This window comes from Podarcis gaigeae, assembly GCF_964106915.1.
Source record: "Podarcis gaigeae genome assembly, chromosome: 17".
NCBI lineage: Eukaryota > Metazoa > Chordata > Lepidosauria > Squamata > Lacertidae > Podarcis > Podarcis gaigeae.
This window is the reverse complement of record NC_139694.1, coordinates 2,933,636-2,955,078: the sequence shown is the minus strand read 5'-3', so window position 1 is coordinate 2,955,078 and position 21,443 is coordinate 2,933,636. Positions and strand designations below refer to the sequence as shown.

Sequence of the window (21,443 nt, the reverse complement as noted above, 5' to 3'; positions counted from 1 at the left end):
TTCTAAATTAGGCTGTTGAAGCTAGGAAAGCTTGGGGAAAATTAAGAGTATTTTTTTTTAAATGTGAAATGCCTGTGGGCTCTGTTCTACTGCTGCAAACAAATTCCTGACCCATGCATGTACTCAGAGGCTTCCTGTTTTAAGTGTATATATCCCCCCCCCAACACACACACATTTTGCTTTTTTTTAATAATAATATTTTATTAGGTTTTCTCAAGAAAAAAAGACCACAAAGATAACAAAAAGTAAACATCAAAGACAAAAAAAGAAAAATTACAACAATCAAAAATCAAAAATTCCACACAAAAAACAAAAGGATAAGAAAAATAAAAAATAAAAATCTCTCTTTTCAAATTCTCAGCATTCTTTTACTTATTTTCCTGACTTCCTCTCACCTCCCTCCTTGTATTCCATTTTAAAATTAATTCAGCAAATTCATACCACTTGTCTTACCCTTAATTATATGTCCCCATGTAATATTTACCTCATATTTTCATTTATAATCAAACCATTCTTTTTTGCATGGGACTTCAGAGAAGGCGACACAAACTGAACATTGTGACAAATTAAACCAGCTGACGTGGAATATAGGGCAGAGCCAACCTGTTAAATAGTGGACATTAGCAACCCACAGAGCCCCCTAGATCTGCTGCCCCTGTCCACTTGCTGTCTCCAAGCAAGTGAGCAGTGACAGGAAGAAGGAGCAGGCCAGCAGCCTCAACCTGCTTCTCCCTCTGGGCAAGTGCTGTAGCATGGGCCTAGAGCAGTCATCCCCAACCTGTGGCCCTCGAGATGTTTTGGCCTACAACTCCCATGATCCCTAGCTAACAGGACCAGTGGTCAGGGATGGTGGGGATTGTAGTCCAAAACATCTGGAGGGCCGAAGGTTGGGGATGCCTGGCTTAGAGGGACAGGCCAAGGTAGTCACCAGTAGTGGTAAGGAAGAGAGTAGGCTACTCGGAGTTATGGGTTAGTGGGTTATGTTCTAACTACATATTGGGGGGACAGGAAGAGGAAAAATGCTTGCCCTCTCAAAAAATGGAAATATTTTTCCCCCTCCCAAGATAGAGGGTTGGGTCTGAGGATCACCCATGGAGAGCTCTTTTCATGACACAGGTTAATCCAATGCTACACGCAATCACCAGAAATAGAAATTGGAAGTTCAGCATAAATAAGTACTCCAATAATTCATAGTCACTCAAGTTAATTGTGACTTGTGCGGCTATTCGCTGAAAACCAAAAGCTGAATGAAATTACTATAATTGCTTTCCAAGCATCATTGAAACTAATTACCTAATTAGTCTTTAATGACTTAAGGCGAGTACTTCTGTTCCATTTTAAAAGAGTGGTTTAAAATTAGATTTTCCACTTGTTATAATCGCTAGTAATTTGAGCTTTACTTCTGCACACTGCTTTTGCATCAGGAGGACTAAAGGGTGTGGGGGGGGGAGCATTGTGTCTCTCTAAAAGTTCTTTTATATTCTTCAAAACATACAACACCCTACCCTAAAAATAAAATACTTCTCCCAATTCTAGAGGGAGAGGTCAGGGACAGAATTATATAGAGCCAGAAATAGAAAGTCTGAATTCATGTCTGCTGATTTGCTTTCCTATCTATCACTGTGCCTTGAGTTATAAAAGTGCTGCTTGCATTTGTTGCTTTGGTAAGTCTGCTACATGGGGTGAACTCACTGCCATGAAATATGTCAAATTTTAAATCCTGAGCCACTTCAGAAAATTTCGCTAATCAGATGCAATGCCATTTTCCTCTTGTTTGGCCATGCAACAAATTGAATATATTTGCTTCATTATTGAGTTTATCACAGTATTTGGTTTTGGGAGTTCTAATGCCATCCCTGCTCTCCCTTCTCAAACTTTATGCAGTACAGAGACTACAACTCTATTATAGTTTGTGTACCTTCTTGACAGCCATGAAATGTGGCTCTTCAAGTCTGGCTTCAGTGAACTCTAGATTTTCTTTTTCAGGAATTAAGGTAATCCGAGGAATGAATTCATACCCTGCTACATGTGAAGTGTCACTTGTTAATGTTAAAAATGTGAAAGACACCACAGATTGACAGGCCATAATGAAAGGCTCATAAACACAGCAATTGTTCAAACTATGTGTTGAACCCATTAAAATCTAGCTGCAACAATGGTACATGAATGCACTGAGTTCTTGTTTTAAAGAAGAAAAAGGATACAAGTAACAACTAAAAACAAATACATTAGAATTAGGTTTTTAAAAACATTTTGTTGCTCCTGTTCTACTTTGCTTCAGACAAGTTAGATTTAGTTATTTACAAGTCCTACATTCTAACAACAACACAATTCTGGTTTATCCAGTATTTTTGCAACATGCTCACTTCTCCAAACAAAATTTTATTAATGGACAACACCCATTTTCTCTGTACTAGGTTATTTATGTACATGCCTGGCAACTGATGTGTGACCTCCCTCCATAATTTTTATGTGGAATGCAAAAGCTCTCTGTGGTCACATGTGCATGTCATCACTGTTGTAGACATAAAAATGCTGAACATGCAAATATTCAATCCTATACATGTTTACTCATGAGTAAGTCTCACTCCGATTGCAGTGAGGACTCTATTCCATTGAACTCAAAGGGGCTTACTTCTGAGTAGACATGCCTATGATTCTGCCTGTGCCTATGAGTAGACATACCTATGTCTGCTGTATAGTATTTCCCCCCTGCTAGACCAAGAACATGCGTGATTTAGACTCAAATATTTTAAATTACGTATTTTAGCGTGGAGTACTACAGCTCCATTTTCTGAATGAATAGGAACAGTACTCTCCATCAAAGAAAAATCCTCTAATTGACTTCAGCTGTTTCCCCCCCTAAAATGAATATATTCTCTTAAAGCTCCTGGGTTCTTTCAAACAACAACAAAAATCTCTTTGATTGTCCACTCTAGATGTTTATACATTTACGTATATACTTCTTATATTTTTCTTCCTTGAAAATATTTGGCTGGTTGAAATAATTCATCCCCCCACCCCCACAGGCAACTTCCCGAGAGGGGGCAATGACAATAAAGATATTATTATTATTAAAAGCCATAAATATCTAGGGCAGAATCCTTCTAAGAGAACCAGAGCCAATCAGCAGGGACTTTCTTTTTTTAAAGCACTGCATTTGAGCTATTTATATAATCTCTATATGCATACAGTTTTGGATTGCTTGTATAGTTCAGTTACTTTTTACACCGTTAAAACGAGGAGATAACAAGGAACAATTCAGTTAGTGTAGGAATTGGGAACCTGTGACCTGCCAGATGTTAAGACTGCAACATCCATCTTCCCTGCCCCTTAACTATGCTGGCTCAGCGTGAGAGTTTAGTCAGACAACATCAGGAGAGCTACTAGTTCCTTATCCCTGGGCTTCATGTATCAGGTTGGTGACCATTTTTGGCTTTTGGACTGCCATTAATACACAGAAAGGGGGCTTGGCTCATTCATTATTGTGATGTCAATCTGTAGTGGTGCAATTGTTGATAACCACAGGCCTAGGGGCACCTCTGCTTGATTTAGTCCATCTACCATGAAACACTTCTTCATAGTGGATGTTGGCTGTCATCCTGCCTCTTATTTCACTTTCCTAAAGTTTATATTTTTCTTCTGAAATATGAAAAAGGGCAAGAGTCAGCCTTGTGAACTGGGGAGCTTCTGGCTGTCTCTGAGATGGCATCCTGCATATGTAATTTTTAAAAGTTTAAAAAGAATATTGTATATAAAAAATAAAGAATGTCTTTAAAAGAAAGTGTTTGCTGTGAGCGTATCTTTGTTTGCTTGGGAGTAAAAGAACTCTAGACAGCAGGTGGGACTGGCTTCATTCACCTAATGAAGTTACTGTTATTTTGCATTGTTATAAGCTGCTCAAGATGTGTGAAACTCATGTGGGTGTTATCTATAGGGTGCTTTCTTGGTAAAAAAAGTTCCCTTGAATCAGTTGTATCCGCCTGGATTGCCTTTCATTGTTGCAGAGGAAGAGGAGCTGCATTGCACTAATGAGACTTGGCTCCTGCTAAGGAGGTAGCTGGACAGCAAGGGAATTAAAGATGTGCTAAAGGCGGAAGATGAGATTGCAAAGAAGCTGAATGAATTATTTGCATCTGTTTTCACTGTGGGGAAATGGGCAGATCCCTGTGCTTGAACTAACTTTCTCAGGAAGGGAGTCTGGAAATTAAAAATTAACAAATTAACCAGGTCCAAATGACACCCACCCAAGAATTTTTACCTTGAATGTGAAACTGCTGATCTTCTAACAAATAAATGTGAAATATATATATAAACTTATTATGCTGCAGGACTTGAAACTGGCCAATGTAACACCCATTTTTAAAAGGGGTCCAGGGAGTATCAAGGAACTTACAGATCAGTTAGCCTAATGTCTGTTTCAGGAAAACTGGTGGAAAGGCATTATTAAGATAGAATTACCATAGCTAGAATAACAATGCTTGCTGAAGCATAAGCAGCCTTTGGAGACAGAGCATGCCTTTTGGAAAGCATCCATTAAAAATAAGAATTACATGGATTTGTAAAATCCTTGATTTCCCCATCAGGTGGCACTTTAGACACAGCCAGTTAATAGATTTTTAACCATCATCATGACATCTACATGGGTCACCCAGTAACACGGCTCACTACTTGGCTCAGAAGCACAACATAGTAAAATACAGTATTAAAACTCCATAAACATGGCAAAACCTATGGACTTATAAAAATGCACTAACTCTTTATGGTTGGCACAAAAAAAGAGATGGTGGCTATGCCTCAAGCAGCGCTGAAGAAATTATGTATGGAGGAAAAAAGGGAGTAAAAAATAATAATCTTTTTTTTTTTTAAAAAAAAGGATACATTTCAAAGGAAGCTACAAAGCAGCAGCAGCCCAAATTAGACAGTTCAAGACAAGCTTTCATTACCACCGAGAGATTGCTTTGAGAGGGAAACTACTATGGTCGCTCACAGTGCAGTTGCACTTCATTCAACAAGTTTTTAGTGTTTTGCCATCTTTTCTGGTCCCTGGACAGAAAAGATGGGAGATAAATAAATACATATAGATTCTCCTGTCATCTCACTCTGGGATGTAGGTTGCACTATAACCAGACCAGCAGCACTGGCACCACAACAGGTGCCATATAAATAACACCCATTCCACATTTGCTAGAACCTGATCTAGCACTACCACTTTGCCTATTGAGATCAAGCAGGCACCTTCGCTATACTCCTTTTGGCACCTGCTAAAAGCTATCCCTATTTTGGACAAGTGTACCCAGATGCTTAGAAAGCTGAGGCAATTCTAATCCGCTCTAGTATTTTCAACTTTTGTTAATAGGATCATAGATTTGTAGAGCTGGAAGGGACCACAAGGGATATCTAATACAATCCCCCTGCAATGCAAGAATCTTTTACCCAACACAGGGCTCGAACACACGGCTCTTATGCTTTACTGACTGAGTAAAGGCGTGGGTTAAACCACAGAGCCTAGGACTTGCAGATCAGAAGGTCGGCGGTTTGAATCCCTGCAGTTCGAAAGCACATCAAAAGTGCCTGACAGTAACGCTCCGGCGGGAAGGTAAACGGCGCTTCCATGCGCTGCTCTGGTTCGCCTGAAGCAGCTTAGTCATGCTGGCCACATGACCCAGAAGCTGTACGCCAGCTCCAATAAAGCGAAATGAGCGCCGCAACCCCAGAGTCAGTCACAACTGGACCTAATGGTCAGGGGTCCCTCTACCTTTACCTTTTTACCCCTGACCGTTAGGTCCAGTAGCAGACGACTCTGGGGTTGCGCACTCATCTTGCTCTATAGGCCGAGGGAGCCGGCGTTTGTCTGCAAACAGCTTTCCAGGTCATGTGGGCAGCATGACTAAGCCAATTCTGGCGAACCAGAGCAGCGCACGGAAACGCCGTTTACCTTCCCGCCAGAGCGGTACCTATTTATCTACTTGCACTTTGACGTGCTTTCGAACTGCTAGGTTGGCAGTAGCAGGGACTGAGCAATGGGAGCTCACTCTGTTGTGGGGATTCGAACCGCCGACCTTCTGATCGGCAAGCCCTAAAGCTCTGTGGTTTAGACCACAGCGCCACCCCGAGTAGGGTTATTGTGAATTTTCCCTTGATTTTACTGCTTTATCTTTTCATAAACCACTTTTTACGTTTGCTCTTAAACTACCAAGCGGTGTATAAATTTCATAAAATAAAACAATGTATTTTGTGTGCTGTTGCTGCAAAGAGCAACTTTCACTGTACTCTTTTTGGTGCCTGATGAAAACCATCCCTATTTTAGACAAGCCTACCCAGATGCTTTTGAATTCTGGTGCTGGAGGAGACTCTTGAGAGTCCCATGGACTGCAAGAAGATGAAACCTCTCCATTCTGAAGGAAATCAGCTCGGAGTGCTCACTGGAAGGACGGATCCTGAAGCTGAGTGCCTGGCATGCTCTGGTCTACGGGGACACGACTAAACAACAAAAAACCCAGATGTTTAGAAAGCTGAAGCAATTCCATTCCACTTCAGTATTTTCAACTTCCATTATGCCTTAAAAGTTGGGTTGAGGATTTTCCCCTCGGTTTTCCTGCTTTTCCTTTTCGCAAGCTGCTTTGGGTGTTGTTGTTGTTTTTAACTATCTTGCGATGTAATAGAAAAGCAGAATAAGCCAGTGGTTCCTCCAGGGCGTGGCAGGAGAGGATGCCAAACGTGGCGGGAAGAAGGTTCAAGGACAATCCCAGAAACATTTGATCGTGCAGAGCTGCAGTGCCAGTTCAAGTTGCAGAATATTTTGAAAAAGAGCATCGGGTGATATTGAGGAGGACAATCCTAGTCAGCAACAACAACAAACATCCGGTGCGGCGCGAAGAAATTTGCATTCTGCAATTGTGACCCAGAGTTGGGGGGTCGGGGGTGAAATAATCGAGATAAATTCGGTGGCGTGGCTGCAAAGAGCAACCGCGAGCCACTTCTTCTTCTTCTTCTTCCTCCAGGGCGCCGCCTTCGCGCCAAAACTAATCCAATAAAGCAGCCGAGAAGGAGAAAGGGTGGCGATGGCGCCGGGAGTTGGGGGCGGCTGAGTTGGGGAGTCCCCTCGGGTCGCCTCAGGCGGAGGCGGAGCGGGGGGCGACGAGGGAGCGCGGCAGGCCAGGCGAGGAGCCCTGGCGGCCTTGGTCTGCCTCGGGGCCTGCGGCGCCGGCGTCGGGGCGGAGCCGCGGAGGAGAGGTAGGGAGGCGCGGGCGAGGGGAAGCCGGCTCTCGAGGAGTCCGGCCCGGGGTGGCGGTGCCGACAGAGAGGGGGCCATTTCCCCGTTGCCCGGAGGAGGCCCTCCCGCCGGGGCGCCTTCCTGCTCCGCCGAGCATTTCCATGAAGGCAGCTCTGCACATGGGGGGGGGGGAACCCGGGAGGGGGGGGGTTGGCAGGGGGGGTTCACTTGGAGGCCTCCTCCTTTTAGCCCCCCGGGGTGCCCAGGAGAGGGGAAGGGGTGCTGCGGGTGGCTCAGCTTTTGCTGCTCATTCACTCCTCTGCACCCATTTTCCACCAAGCTCCACCAAGCTGGTTCCCTCTTGCAGAGCCTCCAGCATTTCTCCAGTGTTGTTGTTTAGTCGTTTGGTCGTGTCCGCCTCTTGGTGACCCCCTGGCCCAGAGCATGCCAGGCACTCCTGTGCTCACAGACCACTCCCAAAGATGCCCCATTGACGTGGATGTGCACTGTACAAGAACGCAGTGATGCTCCCAAGGCGCATGGTTCATTGCCAATGGGGCATGCGCAGAACGACTTCCTAGCACATAAGCTTTGTTAAGCTGCTCGCTTTAGCGTTTGGTAGAAGGGTTGTTGTTGTTTAGTTGTGTCCGACTCTTCGTGACCCCCTGGACCAGAGCATGCCAGGCCCTCCTGTCTTCCACTGCCTCCCGCAGTTTAGTCAAACTCATGCTGGTAGTTTCAAGAACACTGTCCCACCATCTCGTCCTCTGTTGTCCCCTTTTCCTTGGGCCCTCCATCTTTCCCAACATCAGGGTCTTTTCCAGAGAGTCTTCTCTTCTCATGAGGTGGCCAAAGTTTTGGAGCCTCAGCTTCAGGATCTGTCCTTCCAGTGAGCACTCAGGGCTGATTTCCTTAAGAATGGAGAGGTTTGATCTTCTTGCAATCCATGGGACTCTCAAGAGCCTCCTCCAGCACCATAATTCAAAAGCATCAATTCTTTGGCGATCAGCCTTCTTTATGGTCCAGCTCTCACTTCCATACATCACTACTGGGAAAACCATGGCTTGAACTAGACGGACCTTTGTTGGCAAGGTGATGTCTCTGCTTTTAAGATGCTGTCAACAACGGGACACGGGTGGCGCTGTGGGTTAAACCACAGAGCCTAGGACTTGCCGATCAGAAGGTTGGCGATTCGAATCCCCACAACGGGGTGAGATCCCGTTGCTCGATCCCTGCTCCTGCCAACCTAGCAGTTTGAAAGCACGTCAAAGTGCAAGTAGATAAATAGGTACCACTCCAGCGGGAAGGTAAACGGCATTTCTATGCACTCTGGTTTCCGTCACAGTGTTCCATTGCGCCAGAAGTGGTTTAGTCATGCTGGCCACATGACCCGGAAAGCTGTCTGTGGACAAACACCAGCTCCCTCGGCCTGAAAGCGAGATGAGCATCACAACCCCATAGTCGCCTTTGACTGGACTTAACCATCAAGGGGTCCTTTACCGTTTCCTTTACCTTATGCATCCAGCCAACCTAGCAGTTCAAAAGCACGCCAAAGTGCAAGTAGATAAATAGGTACTGCTCTGGTGGGAAGGTAAACGGCGTTTCCGTGCACTTCTCTGGTTCGCCAGAAGCGGCTTAGTCATGCTGTACGCCGGCTCCCTCGGCCAATAAAGCGAGATGAGCGCCGCAACCCCAGAGTTGGCCACGACTGGACCTAATGGTCAGGGGTCCCTTTACTATTCAACAACAACAACAATAAGTGCTTTTAATAAAATGTTTAGGGGCACTCTCATTTTGACTCAAGAAAATCATCATTATATAGTTCAAATCGGGGAAAATAAATGGACAGTAAATGGACAAAAGTATAAAGATTCACAAAATGTTTAGGGGTATGTGTCCCCCCAGAAAAAAAGCACTGATAATAATAATATTTATACCCCGCCCATCTGACTGGGTTGTTCCATCCACTCTGAGCAGCTTCCAACATATATAAAAACATAATAAAACATTAAGCATTAAAAAATAAACTTCCCTGCCTTCAGATGCCTTCTAAAGGTTGTATAAGTTACTTCTCTCCTTGGCTTAGGGGTCACATAACTCGATACTGTCCAAATTTACATACCCTCCACAACATTTCTCCAGTGAAAATAGGGACATCCAGAATAATGATAATAATACTCTTTGTGGCTTCCAACACATATAAAAACAGAATAAGACTATATAGGTCTGCCTTCAGATGCCTTCTAAAGGTTACTTATCTCCTTGGTTCAGGGGTTCACATAACTCCCTGCCGTCCAACATTTCTCCAGTGAAAATAGGGACGTCCTAAGGAAAAGCAGTACATTCCGGGATCAAATCGGACACTGGGACAGCGCTTGTAAATCCAGGACTGTCCCTGGAAAATAGAGACACTTGGATCATTTGCTGTTCTCTCAGCCTGATCCAACAGGATAATGCACTACCACCAGCAGCAGCCATTCAATGGCTGCACTTCTGCATCTCAAGGCCAGGCCATTCAAACTTTATTCATTTATTGCATTTATGTCCCCATTTTTCTTCCAAAGGAGCTCAAGGTGGCATAACAATCAGGAGGAGGCCGATTAGGGGCTGGTGGTTTCTCCTTCTTGAGTCATGGAGGGGAAAGAGGAGGGGAATGGCAGTAGCAGGAGAGGAACCACCAGCCATTGGAGCTGCGCTGCCACTGCATTCAGCTCCATCCCCTGGTTCCTCCTGACATCCCTGTGTCACACATATGCCATGTGTGCATCATCACACACACACCATCTTCTGCTCAAGTTGGCACCTCTGCGCTGAACTGCCTATAATTATTCAATATTTGTCCCACAAGTAACAATATCTGGTCACTCCTGTTCTACACCACACTTGAGGCTGTTACTTTGGGGGCCCTTCCTCTACAGCAGAGCTTTCCAAACTGTGTTGCAACACATTAGTGTGTGAGCTGCAGTGTGTAGGTGTGTTGCACGAACGCTCCCCGCACTCCTCCCAGGTGTGGAAAGGGGTTAGTTTAACCTCCACTTTCCTAGTGAAACTGAATTACTGCGTCGCAAAATGATGCATGTGTAACAAGTGTGTCACCAACATGAAAAGTGTGGAAAGCTCTGATCTACAAGAGGAAGGATGATGATGATTTGCTTAATGCTGAAATTGCACAGTTGTGGCAGTGGGTTTGTATATACAGCAAAGAGTCTCGTGGTACCTTTAATAATATTTATGCATTTGTTTATTTCGTAAGATTTATATACTGCTTATTGTGAAAACCAACCAACCAACCAACCAACCAACTGCAAGGTGCTTTCCAAAGAGACTTTAAAACCTTACTTTCCAACCATTGGAAATGACCACTGGGGGGGAGCACAAAGAGAAGAAATCACGTGAGGCATATGCACCAGCGAAACCAGACACCTGCATCTGCCCCACCTGCAATAAAACATGTCTCTCCTGTATCGGTATCTACAGCCACAGTAGGTGCTGTAACTCTCCAGCGGTTTGACTGAAACAGATTAAAATTACCTCAGTTTTCTAAGGATCTGGGTAGGCTTCTAAACAAGAGCGTTTATCATGGCATAAGTACATGGGCGAGTGTCCCTTTTAATCAGATACATGAAATGCTATCCTTACTTGGCAGACACAGAAGGAAAAATGTAAAAAGCGAGTTCTGAGGAAAAGGGAGGCGGGGACACCGACTGTGACAATTACATGAAAACCTAAATGTATGCAAAATAAGTACAGCAACCATTCAAAAATGAAAAATCCTGGCATTGGTAGATTTCACCATAATCCATTCCTAACCATGTCTGCTCAGAAATAAATTATTTTGAATTCAATGAGGTTTAGGCTGAAGTAAATGAGATTACAATTGCAGTCTTAATTAGCACCTGTAATGGGATAAAAACCTGTTATCGTCATTCAGGGCACACACACACAGTACCCATATCTGTTGTAACAAAGTGCATTGTGTTTTGCGGGGCAGAAGGGAGGTGTGTTGAAGGGGCTGAAAATTTAATAATCAAATTTGCATTATTTCTACTAGCAGATTCAATTAGCAAAATGTCCAGGCAATTGAGTGCAGTTCTTGTTCCCTGTCCCTCTCTCACACTTTTAAAAGAAAGCAATTGTGATACAAAAACTTGTACAATTCTGCACATACCTACCTGGGAGTAAGTCTCATTGAATTCAGTGGAACTTACTTCTGAGTAGACATGAACAGGCTCCCGCTGTGAACAGGGATTTTTTTTTAAAGAAACGTGCTAGTATACCAGTGAATTCATTTATGATGAGAAATACACCCGATAATTATAAAGCTGCGTTGTGACCAGAGGAATACAGCTTTTTATTTGACAGAATGAATAAAATATGGAATTAGTGAATTGATGTCCACAGTATTTAATACATAAGAAATCCACAGTTTTCTTCATATGTGGACAAATACAAGTTTCCTCCAAAGAGCTCAAGGCAACATACATTGTTATCCTTCCTCCATTTTATCCTCACCAGAAACCCTGTGATCAGACTGGAGAAAGGAATAATAGGCCCATGGCGATTGCTATTGCATGGGGAAATTGTGATGTTAACCTAGGTCTTCCAGTTAAAGTAATGGATTACTTTGTTCTTGAACTTCAGCAGGTGGATCCATACAATCTTTTCTCACTGCAAAGTAATTTTTGCAGCCACCTTGTGGAGAATATCTGTATTAACATACCCTTTGTTCAATGGATTGAGTTTACACGGGTTTAGCAGGAAATGGGATCTAAGTAAGGAATGGTTGACACTGTTGGGCCAATGCAGCCATAATCTTTGACTGTTGGTGATCTATCTTCCTGTTCTGCTACCCACACGGTGCTGCTTCAAACCAAGAGATATATGAATCTGAGTCAGAACATTGAGCCATAGGGCGGTGTAGTGTTTTCTACTCTGATGGTGCGCGGAGAGGAGACTGCCGAGAGGGCTGGGTCTACAACTGCCTTCCCACAATGGAAAAAGATGTGCATCTGTCTGTCTTGGGAGACAACTGGATACAAACTCCACCTGAGTCCCAATATCCTTCAAACTGCTAGGAATGCCCTTGGCAATAGAGGCTCTCGCTTCCCTCCATTTAAATGCAAAACTCCTCAGGGCCAGACTTCAGTGGAGTTAATTAAGAATAAGAATAAGAATTTTATTTTTTGTATTTGTTCTCAAGACATGACCTGGATGGGAGTGGGATTTGAGTGAAGGGCAAAGAGCACAACAGTTTCAAGCCAAACCCCAGACAGCTTACCCTGGCTAGCCTCCTTGCCGCAACTGCTTTCTCCTGCTGGAAACTAGGAGGAAGTGCTTTTTGGTGGGCTCTTTCGTAATCAGACCACTCTCTCAAAGGCACTTCCTCTCAGTTCCAGGCATGCTTTAAAGAAGGAGAAAATGCAACTGTGGGTAGCATAGATAGGGGGTGGGAGGGAAAAAAGGGAGGTGCTTCCTTCTTCCTTCTCTTATGTCCCTTCCACCCTGCTGTGGATTTTTGATGGACGCCACTAGTAAGATCGTTGTCATTGTTAATCTCTTGATGTGCAGGGCGGCCTGTTCAATGATCCTGGAATGCAGAAGACATCCTGACTGAAAACCTACGTGGTTTGCAACAGCAAAGTAAGTCAACCCGTAGACTTGATTAAAAGTAAATTACCTGCTTATCCTGCCGCTGTTTCAGGAGACACAAGTCAGTATGTCCCACAAACTTCACAAATTGAGGGGAGCTGGGTGAAGAGAAAAATACTTATTTCTTTGTTGCTTTTATGTTCCCACCTCTATCTCTAAGGAGCTCAAGGTGGCATGTGTGATTCTTTCCCCTCCTTATTTAATCCCCAAGGCAACCCTGTGAGGTAGGTTAGCTGAGAGGCAGTGACCATGACCATCATGGCCAAGTGGGGATTTGAACAATGATCTGTCAGGTCCTACTCTGACACTCTAACCACCACACCACACTGTGCACTACACCACACTGTGCACAGTCGCACAGCGAAGGATTTAAGCATTAGTATCAGCAAATGTAGCCGTCAAAGGTATAGTGTTTCTTCCTTCCACATCATTAGCATTCAATAGCTGAGGTTCGGCAATGATCAGCCCAGCTGAACCACATACTGAATGATGTATGACAATGAAACTGGGAGACTTGAGCACTGAGATCTTATCATAAGCAAGAGATGGTCGTGAGCTGAGAAGTGATATTGAATATTTTATTCAATAGGGGAAACCAGCAGTCCAGTCCCGATACTGCTAATTGTCACAATTTCAATTTTTTTTAATCCAATGCAGTAAATCATGAGTGGTTAGAACGCCATGGTCTTGTCTTCCTTGACCTCCAGTTCCTGCGTCTTTCCAGATTAAATATGAGCTTTTACAAAGGGGGGCATCATGTCCCCCATAGAACTGTCTTTAGACTGTTGCTTTTTAACGTGTTCATAAAGTGAACGGGAATTAGGGCAGAGCAGTGAAGTGGCCAGCTTCGCAGAGGACATGAAACGATTTCCGTTACATAAAGCGAACAAACAGTTCAGAAAGGTGACAAACAAAGATTGCAAATGGTTAGCAATGGACTTTGTTGTTGTTTTGTCGTTTAGTCGTGTCCAACTCTTCGTGACCCCATGGACCAGAGCACGCCAGGCACTCCTGTCTTCCACTGCCTCCCGCAGTTTGGTCAAACTCATGCTGGTAGCTTCGAGAACACTATCCAACCATCTCGTCCTCTGTCGTCCCCTTCTCCTTGTGCCCTCCATCTTTCCCAGCATCAGGGTCTTTTCCAGGGAGTCTTCTCTTCTCCTGAGGTGGCCAAAGTATTGGAGCCTCAGCTTCAGGGTCTGTCCTTCCAGTGAGCACTCAGGGCTGATTTCCTTCAGAATGGGGAGGTCTGATCTTCTTGCAGTCCATGGGACTCTCCAGAGTCTCCTCCAGCACCAGAATTCAAAAGCATCCATTCTTCGGCGATCAGCCTTCTTGATGGTCCAGCTTTCACTTCCATACATCACTACTGGGAAAACCAGAGCTTTAACTATACAGAGCAATGGACTTCAGGCCAAAGAAATAATCTCTCCAGCTCAGTGGAATGAGAGCAGGAGGAGCCCCAATTACAGGCCCAGTGGAAGCACGTCTTTCTCAGATTACGACACACAGCAAAGTGCCCAAGATGCAAACACCCCCCGCAATTACAGTAGACCCTCAATTTGCACGTGATTTATTTACACGACTGCAACTTTGGACAGGTGGCACTGGCACAGACATCCTACACCCTTAGGGACCCATTCCCAGGGAGACTTGCCAGTTTGTTGTTACTCCAAGTTCAGATACTTCTCTCAAATATGCAAAGGTTTGAAATAACACTGAATATCATTTTGCTGAAGAAAATATGTATTTTCAGGGAAAGTCTTTAAAGGATTTGAATGTTCGGTTCAACCTTGCATGGCAAATTTTGATACATGCTAAAGGGAACAACCTGGCTGATCATCAAACAGCCATGAACATTAATGCGTTTAGTTAGCTGGTTCCATTTCTGCCCCACCTTTTCTGAAATATCTATATTTTAATAGCACATATGTGTTAAGTGGGGCGGATTCTGTTTGCTGCCTAGAAGCATCTTGTTCTCGGCTCATTTCCTAAATTTTTCTGAGTCATCCAGGAAAAGACTAAAACATTGCTGATTCATTTCCAGATGGCAAAAGTTGACGGTGTGATAAATGAGGACCCTGCCAGATTTGAAATTCTTTGGCACTGCTTGGTAAGATGTGTCCATTCCAAACTTGTACGCCTGTTATCATCAGATAAAGAATGTATGGTCTTTCCCTATGCATAACTCAAAGCTCTCTTGACGTCTGGCACTTTGAAAAGGGCTTTGTGGTTTCCTAGGGTTCTAGGTGCCTAGGATGTGGCAAAATGAGCCCAATGTGGACAAGAATAGGCCAAAGTTTTGACCTCTGCATTTAAATAGCATTGATTATAAAACAACATTTGGGAGAATATTGTTTTCAAAGGGTAGAAAAGGGTTAATACCAGAAAAATCCAGTCTGCCTAAAAGCATTCTTGGTAATTATTGTAGAAGGTTAAACAAACCTTGGCTTTGCTTTCAAGTTTAAGCTGCAAAGGATGGATAATACCTAAACAATATATCGTCTCCTAGTGTTTAAATCCATTACTACAAGTGCTATATTGAATTCCACCCAAAGTATCTCCAGAAATGTATATATGAGGGTAAAAAGCATACAATAATACAGTAGTACCTCGGGTTAAGAACTTAATTCGTTCTGGAGGTCCGTTCTTAACCTGAAACTGTTCTTAACCTGAAGCACCACTTTAGCTAATGGGGCCTCCTGCTGCCACCATGCCGCCGCTGCACAATTTCTGTTGTCACCCTGAAGCAAAGTTCTTAACCCGAGGTACTATTTCTGGGTTAGTGGAGTCTGTAACCTGAAGCGTCTGTAACCTGAAGCATCTGTAACCTGAAGCATCTGTAACCCGAGGTACCACTATATAATATATTTTCTGTGAACTGCCCTGAGACCTCCAGGTATAGGGCGGTATATAAATTCAATAAATAACAACAACAACAATAAGAAGAAGACTTAACATTACAAACCCGTTTCCATCTTGTGAAAACAATGTTGTAAAGCTGTGAGAGGGGTAAAAACAGAAGTAAGGAGGAGGCAAAGAAACTTATTGTAAACCTTCTTTGAGAGACTGCTGTTAATTTATAATTTTGAGGCATAAAGTGTTCGCATGTCTTGTGTTATTTTCTTTTCGGTTACTGTCTGCATTAATTTTGTATCAAGCGAATCCTTGATGTTTACAGGGCCCATGACTTTAAAAATATATTCCTGTGGTAATGGCAGGACTGAAAAAGTGGATTTTTCAAGGCCTTATGGTTTCCAAGAGCCTGGAAGGACAACCACCCGTTATCTATTACACAATGATTCAAGGACCCTGCTACATTTGAACGTAGTTCTTATAAACATCAATTTTGTCTGGATATCTGTCAGGACATTTGGACGGTGTATATTGACTTATGGTTGTAGCCAAGGCAGCACTAAAGTAAGGATCCTGTCAGCACAAGGATATCTGCTTGTACAAAAGGGGTTTCCTCTCTTCTCCCAGGCACCCCCTAGTCTGTTCTAGGGGGTCTCCCAACCTTCCAGAGCAAATCTGGGGAGGGCATGGGGTGGACATGGGACAGGGGCCATTGCCCAAGCAGAAATATTTGCACTAAAGGGGTGTGCTAGTTGAATACTACTCATCGCATATGTTCAAACTGATGGTTACTGGATTACTAATGTGAGCTGATGTTCTCTTTTTCGCTTTTGCCTTGTTTCCCCCCATTTGTTTATTTTGTTGTTGTTAAATTTGCTATAAAAATATCCCATTAAATCTTTCAACATTAAAAAGGTAGGCATTAATAGTATACTTACTATCATCTATCTATCTATCTATCTATCTATCTATCTATCTATCTATCTATCATCTATCTATCTATCTATCTATCTATCTATCTATCTATCTATCTATCATCTATCTATCTCTATCTATCTATCTATCATCTATCTATCTATCTATCTATCTATCTATCTATCTATCTATCATCTATCTATCTATCTATCTATCTATCTATCTATCTTTATCTAGCTATCTAGCTATCTAGCTATTATTTATTTATTTATTTATTTATTTATTTATTTATTTATTTCCAATGCTGTATTGCAGATAAGCAGCTCCATAGAGCCATTACAGTGGTACCTCGGGTTACAGATGCTTCAGGTTACAGACTCTTCAGGTTACAGATTCCGCTAACCCAGAAGTAGTACCTCGGGTTAAGAACTTTGCTTCAGGATGAGAACAGAAATCACACAGCAGCAGCACGGCGGCAGCAGCGGGAGGCCCCATTAGCTAAAGTGGTACCTCAGGTTAAGAACAGTTTCAGGTTAAGGACGGACTCCTGGAACGAATTAAGTTCTTAGCCTGAGGTACCACTGTACACTAAACCAGGGTTTGCATAAACCATTATTTCAAACCCAGATAATGGTTTAGGTTTACAGGCACATGAAATAACCATGATTAGAAGCTGCAAGTCTTCTCTTGTTTCCATCTGCTCAACAGCTGTAGTTTAAATGAGAAAAAAAAAATTGGGGGTGGGGGTACAGGTGCCCTTATAGATTGAGCAGTGCCTGTAATTAGTTTTTCAATTTGAACATGGCTGGACATATATGCCCATCACACAAAGTGAAACCCATGGTTTAGTGGAAATGCACAATATATTACTTAACGTTCTAGAAAGGAGACTGCTGCGACACGTAAGCAAAGGTTTTGCTTCATATGAGGCTGATTGTGGTTCAAGTCTCTCTTCCTCATCACAATCTGTAACTGAGCCAAAGTAAAAGGGAGCTGCTCTTAAGAAGCCAGTGCATTTATGTGGTCACAGTAAGCCATAAAAAGGTAAAGGGACCCCTGACCGTTAGGTCCAGTCGTGACCGACTCTGGGGTTGCAGCGCTCATCTCGCTTTATTGGCTGAGGGAGCTGGCGTACAGCTTCCGGGTCATGTGGCCAGCATGACTAAGCCGCTTCTGGCAAACCAGAGCAGCGCACGGAAACGCCGTTTACCTTCCCGCTGGAGTGGTACCTATTTATCTACTTGCACTTTGATGTGCTTTCAAACTGCTAGGTTGGCAGGAGCAGGGACCAAACAACGGGAGCTCACCCCGTCGCGGGGATTCGAACCGCCAACCTTCTGATCGGCAAGTCCTAGGCTCTGTGGTTTAACCCACAGCGCCACCTGTGCACAGTAAGCCATACCCTGGCTTATTGGGATGTGCGAACCGGGCCACAACTGGCACCAGCTGTTGCTTGTGACATTCTGGTTTGCTCATGGATTGCAAACCTTGACGTGGCCATTCAGACATCACAGCAAACAATGGCTTTGGTGTGATGCCTGAATATAGTTATAGCAGAACCAGTTATATCATGCATAGTTTGGCCTAGCTGTGTATACAAATCCTCATGCATTTCCATACTCCTCAAGTAGAACATTGATGGGGGGGGGGAGTGGCAGGAAAAGTATTTCTGGGGAGATTCCTGCCATCTATTCCCAAGGTTCCGCTGCTACGAAATGTAAAGATGCATAATAACATTTTTCATTTTCCCCCTTGTCCCTGTATTTTGTTTTAAACAGACTTTGGGGCAAAGTGGAGGAGATTTGAAAGCGGCGCGCTCAGGGTCTTGAGTCATTTTCCAGTTTTTGCATGAAGGCACCAGGTGAAAGTTTAATTGTTTTCATGTGTAAATTGGATAAACGGATTATTTTCTCTCTCTGAGTATACAAGGTGAACCGCTCTTCATCTGAGGAAGCGTGTATAGGGATGGTGCTATAGAAATACTGCTAACAATAATTTCAGACAGGTGCATGTTGGGAATGGGTTTGCAGTGAGCTCAGATGGCAATGTTGAAGGTGGATTCTGACCTGGGAGATGGATAAAGTCCCAGTAAAGTTTCTGTTACTGTGCTAGTGAAGGGGTAGGAGTGTGTGTGTGTGGTTTGTTATGTTGATTAATGTATTGTACTTGGAAGAGATTTTACAGACATTTGAAGTATCGTCTGCCTATCTTTCTATATGTCTTGCCATGAGCAGGATTCCCCAGCGTGACATCTGTGGATGGAACCAGTAGAAGAACTGTGTGCATCTGTGCTCTCTGGTTCTACAGAAAGAGAATTTATAGGTGAGATAGAACAGTCCAAAAAAGAAAGTGATTTCTATCAAATATCTCATCCTGGTCTCGCTTTATGCACGGTGTGGCTGGAAACACACTTTTTAGCTGGTCTTTACTAATCTTCGTCACTAATGGCAGTACAGTGGACACTCGGGTTGCGAACGTGATCCGTGCGGGAAGCACGTTCACAACCCGCAGCGTCCGCAGTGCCGCATCTGCGCACGCGCGGGTTGCGATTCGGTGCTTCTGTGCATGCGCAAAGCGTGATTTAGCACTTCTGCGGAAGCGCCAAAACCCGGAAGTAACCCATTCCGGTACTTCCGTGTTCGGCATGGTGAGCAACCCGAAATCGCGCAAGCCGAAGTGTCTGTAACCCGAGTTATGACTGTATAGATATCCTCACTTTCTCCTCCCTCCTCTCTTCTGCATCTTTGTCTCAGGTGGCCGATTGTGTAGTTGTGCTTTCCTTATGAGGCAACACTGGGGTGGGCGAGTGGCAGCACTGAGCACCATGCGCTTCCTGCCAGGCCCTGAGAAATACTGGGCAGGGAGGGGACTGGGCAACTCCAGTTTCAAATCCATGTTTCTTTGGTGGGGAAGGATTAGCCCCCCCCTTCCCACTTCTCACCTTCATGGGGTGATTGCCAGCATGAATTGCCTCTTTCCTTGGCTGTGCCTCACACCCAACTCCCCAAAGTCATGCCATGAAGTGTCTTCTAGTTATTCCGCCCTCAGGGGCCATGCCATACCTGCTTTTCAGGCTACTATTAATATTATTGGTCTAAATCCTCCTATCTGATGCTTCTGCTTCTAGGAAACTATGAGATCCCAAGTGAGTACGAGGAAGAAATTCCTCCTGGAGATGATGCAGAGAAGGTGCAGCAAGATGAGCTTCTACCGAGACAAAATGAAGAAAATGCTTCTCAGATGGAGGGAGGAGCCATTGAAGATGAGCAGATGCCAGACAGCTGTCATAATGAATCTGTTGATCGAGGTGGTAGCCTGGGACTCCTCCAAGACGTCGTGTCTCCACCTGGGATTCCCTTGGGAGTAGAACCTTTTCGTTACACCGAAGGTGGGGAGAGCATCCAATATAATTCAAGCCTTAATGTCCAACCTGAGATCTCTCCAGTGGGAGAGAAGCCTCATAAGTGTACTGAATGTAGCAAGAGCTTCAGCTGGCGCTCTGACCTTATTAAACACCAGAGAATTCACACGGGGGAGAAGCCCTACATATGCAGTGAATGTGGGGAAAACTTCACGGTGAGCTCTCACCTTTTCACACATAGGCGAATCCACACTGGAGAGAAGCCTTTCCTTTGTCCCGAGTGCGGGAAATGCTTCAGTCGGAACTCGCACCTTGTGAACCACCAAAGAACCCACACGGGAGAGAAACCCTTTGAATGCAGCGAGTGCAGGAAAAGCTTCAGCGATTTCTCAACCCTGGCTCAGCACCAGAGAACGCACACGGGCGAAAAGCCCTATATATGTGTTGAGTGTGGAAAAGGCTTTATACAGAGTTCACATCTCGCAAGGCACCGGAAAACCCACATGGGAGAGAAACCCTACAAGTGTGCCGAGTGCGGCAAAGGCTTCCGTTACAAGACACACCTCGTACAACACCACAGACTTCACATAGGATAGGGAAGCAGGGGGAGGACGACTGCCTTGCCTATAAAAACTAATGAATGTTCTAAGTTTCATGGGGAAATGAAATAAAGAAGGAACCTTAAGAAACGTAGCGTTTTTAACTGTAGTGAACAGAGGCCAGAGCTGTACTTTAAGTAGGAAACATGTTTGCTGCGTGTAAACCATTGCTTGCCAAGTCAGTGTTTAAACTATGGGTGGCATGTGTGTCTGAAAAGCCTGGCCAAATTTGTGTGGAAGGACTTGTGTGGCACTGGGGCAACAGCCAGTAGGGTGGAGCTTCCCCAAGCAACAGGGAGGGAGGCTGCATGTTGCAAGTCAGGTAATTTGGGGAAGTGAGTGAGTATAGTTGCTGGATTGATGAGTTGGGTTAGGGAAGCAGAGTTCAACAAATAATGGGAACTTTGGACCTGTAGGGATACAGTCACCAAGACCTCAGCTGATGTGCAGTGAGTGAGAGGAACACTTTGTCCTCCTTTAGCGAGCAGAAAGCATGCTGTGTTGTGTAGTTGATTCCCAATGGTGACTTTGGAAACTCCTCCCTTTTTCATCTGCAGGTGGGAAAATCCCCCTTCGTCTTTCACGCAATATCTCCCCTGATTGCATTGATGTTTTCTTTTTAAAAATTATATGTATACACATGCTGCTCTAGGGGCTCAGCTGAATCGGGGGGGGGGGGGAGAGGAAATGGAAGAGCTTTTGAACATGTTAACAATGTTTACTTTTCTCTGAAATAAAACCTTGGGTTTTTTAAATATAAAAAAGAGTTACCTATTCTTCCATTTTTAACCTGTGCTTGGATTTCTGGTTGAAATTGCATTTGGGTATCTGGAGGGATGCAGGTGGC

The 21,443-nt window shown here is 44.1% G+C and overlaps 1 protein-coding gene and 1 long non-coding RNA gene across 2 annotated transcripts in view; both read left to right on the top strand.

Moving 5' to 3' along the window:
* The window catches only part of LOC310835334, a 364,886-nt gene that overhangs the window by 239,932 nt on the left and 103,511 nt on the right, over positions 1–21,443 (top strand). The gene's annotated exons all lie outside the window — the stretch shown is intronic.
* Positions 7,156–21,355, top strand: ZNF697 (zinc finger protein 697). Its single transcript, XM_083719722.1, has 6 exons — positions 7,156–7,236; positions 12,785–12,856; positions 14,913–14,978; positions 18,415–18,497; positions 18,871–18,958; positions 19,764–21,355. The coding sequence occupies exons 5-6, from the start codon at positions 18,895–18,897 to the stop codon at positions 20,591–20,593; spliced, it is 894 nt and encodes a 297-aa protein (XP_083575848.1). The 5' UTR covers positions 7,156–7,236; positions 12,785–12,856; positions 14,913–14,978; positions 18,415–18,497; positions 18,871–18,894; the 3' UTR covers positions 20,594–21,355.

What these genes read in the sequence shown, in the direction of transcription:
- ZNF697 (XM_083719722.1), top strand. Translation starts at nt 18,895, where the DNA reads ATGGAACCAGTAGAAGAACTGTGTGCATCTGTGCTCTCTGGTTCTACA. An exon ending in TACAGAAAGAGAATTTATAG is followed by an intron (nt 18,959 to 19,763) that starts GTGAGATAGAAC and finishes TTCTGCTTCTAG; the next exon opens with GAAACTATGAGATCCCAAGT.